Source organism: Plectropomus leopardus, unplaced genomic scaffold, assembly GCF_008729295.1.
Source record: "Plectropomus leopardus isolate mb unplaced genomic scaffold, YSFRI_Pleo_2.0 unplaced_scaffold1473, whole genome shotgun sequence".
Taxonomy (NCBI): Eukaryota; Metazoa; Chordata; class Actinopteri; order Perciformes; family Serranidae; genus Plectropomus; species Plectropomus leopardus.
The window spans coordinates 1-9165 of record NW_024615757.1 but is presented as its reverse complement, the minus strand read 5'-3'; the positions used below and the strand labels follow the sequence as shown (position 1 = coordinate 9165).

The window sequence follows — 9165 nt, the reverse complement described above, 5'->3', positions numbered from 1 at the left end:
GTATGTATATTTGTACCTGTTGTGGAACTCGTAGATGTCCTGGATGTTTCCGAACACGATGTCGTCCTTGTTGGCGAGCCCCGGCGGGACGTCCTCCGAGCCGCTCGTCATCTCCCACAGGTACGTCTGTGGCGGGTAAAGTATTACTGTAGTACTGCACATGCTCTGCTGTAGTACTTTGTGGTATAAATACTTGGTGAGCGTGTACCTCGATGCACTCCTGCAGGTCTCGGACGTAGACTCTCTCGGTCTGGAGGAGCTCGGCCATGATGTACCTACGGACACACGTGTTAGCAGAGCGTGTAGAAATACTCTGACCGGCAGTACTCGCAGTATTAGTACTCACTCCTTCTTGCGGGCGGAGCGCCTCTTCTCGTCGCTGACTTGGTGACTCGGGTCGGACAGGTTGACCTCGGGGTCGGAGTCGGACAGGCTGTTGGGGATGAGCTCCAGCTCCAGGTCCTTGTTATCCTGCGCGCAGCCGCCGAGCGCCGTCTCCAGCAGGTGGCGGTACTGTCCCATCCGCACCGTGAAGTCGCGGTAACGCTTGTCCACTGTGGAGACGCAGCGCCGCAGCTCGGCGCGGTGGGCGTGGCCCTTCGCCAACATGCTCTCAGCCAGTTGGATGAGCAGATGAACCTTTTCCTGCGTGTGCTGAGACGCAGCGAGACGGTGAGTGACGCCGTTCACACACATTTTACCAACAAATTTACATGACCGCGCAGCCAGAAAAAACAACGAAAAAATATAGACGGTTTTGTTTTTGTTAATTTTGACTTTTTGTTTTTTTTTATTAAACCTCGCAACTTACTTTTCTTTCAAAGAAAATTATGGGAATTTTTTTCCCATCAAATTTTCTGGCTTTTATTAAGAGAAAAAAAATGACAATTTTGTTTGTTTTTCAAAATTTGGGCATTTTTAAATAAAATATTTTGGGGGGGTTTTCCTTTCAAATTTTTGGTGATATGTTTTTTCCAAAAGTTTGGGCATTTTTTTTCATTCAAAATCATGAATCATTCACAATTTTAAAAGAAAAAATGTTGGGAATTTGTTTTACTCTAAAATTTTAAGCAATTTTTTAAGAAAAAAATTGGGGATTCGTCTTTTCTATGAAACATTTTGAGCTTTTTTTTCTCTTTAAAATTTTTAGGTGATTATTTTTCTTATTAAAAACTGAAAATGTTTTTTCTTTAAAATCTTTGCAATTTTTGAGAAAAAATTGGAGTTTAACTTGTCTTCAAAAATTTTGGGTGCTTTTTTTTCTAAAAAAATTTTGACGATTTTTAAATAATCAATTTTAGCATTTTTTAAAAAAAAAATATCTGACGATTTATTATTTTTTTGTGAGTTTTTTGCCTTTCAAATTTGAAGGTTCGGAATTTCAGACGGTCCTTGAACAAATCATGTGTTATGATACAAGTGTGTGGAACAAATTTTCATGACTTTTCCAAAACTTTTAAGATATATTTACTTTTCCAGGACTTTTCCAGGTCTGGAAATCGCTATTTGCAAATTCCATTCCTCCCCCAGGTTTTTAAATGTCTGTATACATCTGTGTGTGTGTGTTCTCACCTTGGCAGACACGCAGAATTCACGATGTTGGTTCAGCAGTTCCTGCGTCTCGGTCACCGTTGCCCCCGGCGACGTGTGCGTGGACAGGTAATGGTCACCTGACTGCTGCAGCCAATCCAGAGCCTGCAGCCAAAGGACACGTTCAGGTACAACAACTAACTCTAATTTAATTCTTCTTAGTCGCCAAATTAAGATCTGAATTAAACTTTTCAGAATTTGAGTACAAGGTCGATTTATCAAAATTATGCCAACTGGAAATTTGGTGTTAGAACCTTGTAAGTTTTAGGTTGTTTGAGGTACTTTTACTATACTGCACTACATTTATTTGTTATCTTTATTTATATTTAGAAAAAGCTTAATTTTTTCTTTTCTTTGGTCATTTTAAAAAAATGGTTAGTTTTTTTCTTCAAAGTTTTTTTTTTAAATTTGTGACTTCAAAAAAAAGATGATACTTCTTGAAAACAATTTTAGAGTTTTCAACTCTTTTGTTAACTCACAATTATTAATTAATAATCATATAAAATTACAAAAAGGCATTATATAAATGTGTATCACTGTAATAACAAAAATACTGTAGTTTTTTAAATTAAAAATTTGCAGTTTACCTGCTGGGCGTGGCTCTGAAACATCAGGTACTGCTGGCATTGATCCAGTCTGCGTTTCTTTAAAGTCCAGAAATGAAGAACTCTGTTTTCCCTCTGCAGCAGCTCACTGAGGATACCTGCACACACGCACACACACACACGCGCGCACGCACGCACGCACGCACGCACAGACACACACGCTGTACTGTGAACACACCAATAAACTGTGGTGTTCCTCAGGGCTCTGTGCTGGCTCCACTGTACTTCTATATTTACACTAAACGTTGCCTTCGTGTGTTTCTGTGTGTGTTCGTTTCACCTTTGACCTGTTGCTCCGGTACCCTGGAGTGCCCCGTGACCTCTGTGACCCCCGATACCCCAGAGACGGTGACGCTGTGGCCCGAGATGTTCGCCATGGTAACACTGTTGCGGTGGATATACTTAAGGAAGACTTCGGCATTCCGTCTGGCCAGAGTGCAGGCCTGTCGCCATGGAAACAAGACTGTGGTTATTACATATATATATATATTGATAATTTCATGCCGTTTAAGACCATTAAGAGATATTGGGGGGGGGGTAAATGACTTTCCAAAACTGTCCTCACCTTCAGGAAGGCCTCCTTCTGCTCCATGTGTTTGCTGACGAGCGGCAGGAGGAGCTCCGGCTGTCTCTCTCCTCCTCCACACCAGTCCTCCTCCCTGCGGTACTCCTGCTCCAGACTCTCCAATACCCCGCACACCTGCAGGGGCAGACAGACAGGTGAATATACAGGCAGACAGGTGAGTACGAAGCAGCTCAAACTTGTTCTGTCATGCCCCTCTTTAAAGGACGAAAAAGGTCATACCCTCCTACCCTGCAAATTTTTAGAATCCATGTTAAATTTTGGTGACATAGAGCATGGTATCATCAGCATCTTTAATTTCCATCCATATAAACAGCGATACCTGCTGGGACGTCCTGTAGAAGGCTGCGGAGGCGTTGACCAGTTTGAGTCTGTCTTCGATCCTCAACATCAGAGTCTGCCAGTGCAGCGCCACCGTCTGGGCACAAGACCTCACTGCGTCCGGGTCGTAGTGACCCGACCTGAGGGGGGAGGGGGTCAGAGGTCAGGGCGTGGTTAGGCTTTCTTTAGCTAGTTCATTAATAACTTCATTATTGAGTCTAAGAACGTTTGTGCCGAATTTGAACAAATTCCTTCAAGCCACCCTTGAGATATTACAAGGATTTCACAAGGATAAGATGGATGCAAGCTCACAATGACTTTTGACATCAAAATCTACTCACTTCATCGTTGGGTCCAAGTAGATGTTTGTGCCAAACGTGAGGAAATTTCCTCAAAGGTGTTCCTAAATTATCGCATTCATTCATTCGGGCCATGAGACAGGTGCAAGTTCAAAGTGACTTTCTGCCTTTGACAGCCAAAATCCAATTTGGTTAAATCATTTCATCTTGAGTCAAACTGGACGTTTGTGCCAAAAGCGAGGAAAATTCCCTCAAGACCATCTTGAGATATCACGCTCACAAGAATAAGATGGACCCAGGCTTACAATGACCTAGACTTTTGACCACCAAAATCTAATGAGTTCATCATTGAGTCAAAGTTGACGTTTGTGCCAAATTTGAGGAAACTCCCTTATGGTGTTCTCGAGTTATCCTTTTCACAAAAATGAGACCCAAAGACACTTTCAGCCTTTAATAACTAAAATCTGATTGGTCGAAGTGGATGTTTCTGATTGGTTGTGGTGGACGTTTGTGCCAAATTTGAGGACAAGTCCTTCATGATGTCTGCAGTTACTCAGCGGCGTGATGAATCACACTGACCTGACCAGCAGCTCTGCTCTCTGCTGCAGAGCCAGAGCCACCTGGTGAGTCCTCTGCAGCGAGTCGGCGTGAAGGAGAGCCTGCAACAAGACACACACATGTCCTCTTCATGTCTCTGACACACACGATGAGAGTGTGGACTCTGTGTGTGTGTGTGTGTGTGTGTGTGTGTGTGTGTGTGTGAGAGAGAGACCTCGATGGCCTGCTGGAGGCGCTCGTGTTCCCTCTGTAGCTGCTCGGCCTCAGACAGACAGCTGGAGTTCAACATGCAGGACGACAGCATCACCTCCCCCTCTGAGATCCAGCCCAGCACCTGGGGACAGACGGGGACAGGGACAGACCGATGTGTTACCTGTTTGATCTGGCTCTGCAGGTGTGTGTGTTACCTGTTTGACCTGGCTCTGCAGGTGTGTGTGTGTGTGTGTGTGTGTTACCTGTTTGACCTGGCTCTGCAGGTGTGTGTGTGTGTGTGTGTGTGTGTGTGTGTGTGTGTGTGTGTGTTACCTGTTTGACCTGGCTCTGCAGGTGTCTCAGCTGCAGGTTCTGCTCCAGGTGTGTGTGCGTGTGATCTGCGATCTGCTGCAGCTCCTTCTGTTTGTCCTGCAGGAGGCGCTGCAGCTCCTCCACCTGAGGGGAGAGACCCCCCTCCGCCTCCGACAGCTCGATACCTGACACACACACACACACACACACACACACAGTGAGGATATTTTATCTGTTAAAGTCCTCACAAGTGTATTAATGCAGCTGTGTTCGGGTTTTAATCTCTGTGTGTGTGTGTGTGTGTGTGTGTGTGTGTGTGAGAGTATCTCCATGGCAAATTCAATACCCCGGTTTCCATGGGGACCAGCTGTGAGCTTCAGAGAGCAGTTTCCATGGAAACCCCATCCCCTTTCCCCCTCATCAGAGTGCAGCAGTCGGACCGCCGCTGCTCTGCCACATTAACGTTCCCTCTGTTCTCCTTCACATTCATCACCACGGGACATATGACGCCATTACAGTCCTGGACTCCCCTCAAGGACCAAGAATCTACAGACACCCCTCAAAAGACACACTCAAGGGCCCCTTGAACACTCCAAAACTTCCTTCAGTGCCCTGGAACCCTGCCAGTGGCTCCTTGAACCCACTCATTGACTAGCTGAGAACCATCAAGGGTCTCTGGAACCTTTTCAAGGACCACTGGAACCTTACAGCAGGACCTTAAAAACTCTCTCAAGAATCACTGAACCCTATTAAGGAGCAATAAAAAACCACCCAAGGACCCCTGGAACCCAAAGAAACTTCTTTCAGTGTCCTGGAACCCTGTCAGTGACTCCTTGAACCCACTCAATGACCAGGGGAAAACTACCAAGGGTTTCTGGAACCTTTTCAAGGACCCAGAGCCCTGTCAATGACTCCCTTCAAGGACCATTGGTCCATGCAAGAAACTTCAATGACCCCCTCATTGACCTCTGGCGTTCTGTCAAGGGTCTGTGGAACTTGCTCAGGTCCACTAAAATCCCCCCACAGGATTAGATGAAAAAATCTCATCCTCTGTTACTTTTAAATTTCTTTAACTTTCCTCATAAAATTGTCTAGGAAACCTTTCAGTGCAAACTAAAATCCCTTAAAGGAATTTAAGACCCCCCTGAGGGACAACAACCCTATCAAGCCTCATTTGAACGCCCTAAAGGAGCTTTCGGAAACGCCAAAAAAACCCTGGAACATATGAAAAGACTACTGGATCTGGCATCTCCACAAGAACTTCTGAAACCCCCTTAGAAGTACTTGAGACCACTTAACAACCCCTGGAACTCAAAAAAGACTTGTCTCTCAAGGTTACCAGAGTTCTGTCAATGATAGAATTCCCTTCAAGGACCATTGGGCCCTCCAAGAAACCTCAAGGACCCCCATCATTGACCCCTGGTGTTCTGTCAAGGGCCTGTGGAACTCCCTCAGAGTCCACTAAAAAGCCCATATGGTGCCCCTACAGGAAGAGACAAAAGAACCTCTTCCTCTGTTACCTTTAAAAAACCTCAAAGTTTCCTCATAAATCTGTCGAACCCTTTCAATTAAAACTAAAACCCCTTAAAGGACCTTAAGACCCCCCTGAAGAGTCACAGTTCAATCAAGCACCATTGTAACTCCCTAAAGGAACTCAAAAATTGAGTCAAGAAACTGTGGAAACCCACTGACACCCTCTTGGAAGCCCCCCATGTAGACCCAGTCTTGTGGTGTACCCCAAGGCTCAACACTGGATCCACTTCTGTTCTGTCTGTACAAGCTGTGGGTTGACTCTATCGGGAAAAAACGTCACCATACCGGTACTCCTACCTGACGCCTGGACCTCAGTGATGTACTGCTGAAGGTCGTGACCCTGCTGGATGACCTCATAGATCATGTTGTTCATGGCCAGCCGTCGCTCCATGTGCCTGCAGATCAATCAATTAATTGATCAGTCAAACCCTGACGGACTTCTTGTTTATTTGACGGGTCGGGATGATGTCTACCTGTGGATGCGCTGCTGTGCTAGCGTTAGCACCTCCGGACTCGCCTCCACCAGCCGAGCCTGACCCAGTCCCAGCTTGTCCGGGGCTAGCTTGTCCTGATTTGCGTCGGCTAGCCGCGGCGATGCTAGCTTCTCTGCGGAGAAGTCCTGGGACTGTTTCTGGAGGTCCTGCTTCCAGGCGTCCATTTCTCCCGTTACCTTGGAAAGACATTCAGGAGGAACGCATCCTTGACACGAATGATGGAGGTACAACCGATTTTTTTCCCTTCAAAATGTTTTGTCCATTTTAAAGAGAAAACATTTTGTAATTTACTTTTGTTGAAAAGAAATTGGTGATTAGGTGAAAACATTTTGACTTTTTTAAAAAAATATATATGTTGGCTATTTTCTTTAAAGAAAACATTTCTGCATTTTTTTCTTTTATTTTTTATGAGAATTTTAGTAGAAAGTATTTCAGTAATTTTAATTACTTTTTGTCCACAATATAAACAGTGATTGATTTTCCTTTAAAAAAAAGTGTCCATTTTTAGAGAATTTTGTCTTCAAAAAGTTTGGGCGAGGTGTAAAGAGAACAAAATAATACCATTTATCAGCTACAAACCCAAATTTTTGTTGGATTTTCAGTTTGTGGAACAGATTTCAATGACTTTTCCAAAACTTTTAGGGTATAATTAGTTTTCGTAAACTTTTCAATGCCTGGAAAATGCCTTTCACTAATTCCATGACATTTCCAGGTTTTTCATGAGCGTATGAAGCTTTGCAATAATTATCTAATAACAATAATCGGAGTACCTCCAGCGTGCACTGCTGCAGGATGCGGAGCTGCAGGTAAACGTCCAGTCGGATCTTCCGCTGGTGGAAAAGTTCCTCCAGCTGAACGTGAGACTCCTCCAGCTGCTGCAGCACCGTCTCCACGTGGGCCACCGAGCTGCCCTGAGGCCTGAAACAAACGCACCCAAAACTGTTAAACAACCCGAAAATAAGACAGACCGCATCATGAACTAGAAAACAAACACACCAAGACGAGCTATATGAAAACATCATAAAGTATCCTCAGCCGTGCTGAGCCACGAAACAAACGCACCCCAAAAGATTAGACAAACCAGAGAACAAACGCTTCCACGACTGACAAAGCTTACAAAACAAACGCACCCACATGAGTGACAAAGCTTACAAAACAAACGCACCCACATGAGTGACAAAGCTTACAAAACAAACGCACCCACATGGGAAACACAAATGTGAAAGCAGCCACACTCCCAAACATTTCCACCTCCACGCCTCTCAACCCCACACGTCATCCCAAATAAAACAAACGCACCCCTACACTCTGCACACCAGAAAACAAACGCACCCATGCATGATACACATTCAACACAAACTACAAAACAAATGCACCTAAACTAGAAAACAAACGCACCCAAAGAAAAAAACAGAACAAAACCAAAGAAAGCGCCCACATACTGAGCACAAACTGAGAAATAAAATCAGACTCACTTTAAAAAACAAAAAGCGAAAAATATCTTAGAGAAATTGGAAAACAAACGCACCTAAAGCAAAACAGGAATACACTCAAACTAGAAAATTAATTAATTGATTAACAGATTAATTCATTAAAAATGCACCCAAATATTCAACACAAATTGGAAAACAAATAAACAAATAAATAAATTACTCATATTTTGTGCACAAACTGGAAAATAAATAAACCCAAACTCAAAAAAAATCAGAAAAAAGAAAAAAAGCACAGTTAAAACAAACACCCCCACAGTGTTCAAACAGAGCAGCTCCACCCGGGCCTCAGCCGCCCCGCTGACTGAATCAAGCGCCCCCTCTCCCTCGGTGTACCTGAGCTGCAGGATGAGGTCCTCGCCCTCCCGGATGACGCTCATGGCGGCTTCCTGTGGGTCAGGGTTAGAGGCGGGGTTAGTGTGGGGGTTAGAGGGCAGGGGTCAGAGGTCAGGTTAGGTCAGTTAGGTTGTTACGGCGGGGTTAGCCTCCAGGTCAGAGGTCAAAGGTCGGCAGGTACCTGCGTGTTGGCCTGCTGCTGCTGCTGCTGACTGATGAGAGCCTGAAGAGACTCGACGGTGTCGGGACACACGCAGCGGTCCGAGGACAGCTGCTTCTGCACGCCGTCCATCCACACCGACAGCTGGGAGAGACGAGGACAGACGAGAGGAGGACGTGAAGAAGAACAGAGGACGAGAACGAAGGAGGAGAGAGAGGAGGACAAAAATACAGAGGACAAGAACAAAGAGGAGAAAAAAACAGGAGACGAGCAGAGACAGAGGAGAAGACAATGAAAATGAAACGAGGAGGAAGACGAGGAGGAGAGACAGGAGACAAGAGGAGGAGGAGAAAATGAAAAACAAGACGGGAAGAGGAGAAACGGGAGAAAAGAAGAGAAAGAGGAGAAAAAGAAAAGCAAAAGATGTGAAGAAGAGAAAGAAAAACAGGACAGTGAATCCTGCAGATATATCAGTGTGTATTTTTACTGCAGTGTGTGTACTAGAGTGTGTTTGTGTGTGTATAAGAGTGTGTATTAGAGTGTGTATTAGAGTGTGTTTGAGTGTGTATTAGTGTGTATATTAGAGTGCGTATTAGTGTGTATATTAGAGTGTGTATTAGAGTGTGTATTAGTGTTTATATTAGTGTGTGTATTAGTGTTTATATTAGTGTGTGTATTAGAGTGTGTATTAG

The 9165-nt window shown here is 44.5% G+C and overlaps 1 protein-coding gene across 1 annotated transcript; it reads right to left on the bottom strand.

Annotated features, from left to right (window-relative positions):
• Positions 1–16: 16 nt before the first annotated feature.
• Positions 17–8617, bottom strand: LOC121964233 (kalirin-like; the record flags this gene model as incomplete). The annotated part of the gene is made up of 16 exons (XM_042514447.1): positions 17–126; positions 209–275; positions 347–654; positions 1573–1695; positions 2178–2293; positions 2476–2638; positions 2761–2895; positions 3101–3239; positions 3978–4057; positions 4171–4290; positions 4482–4645; positions 6291–6388; positions 6467–6663; positions 7258–7426; positions 8314–8366; positions 8495–8617. Coding segments are annotated over 16 exons (2165 nt in total), but the record flags the coding sequence as incomplete, so codon positions are not given.
• Between the last annotated feature and the right edge of the window lie 548 nt (positions 8618–9165).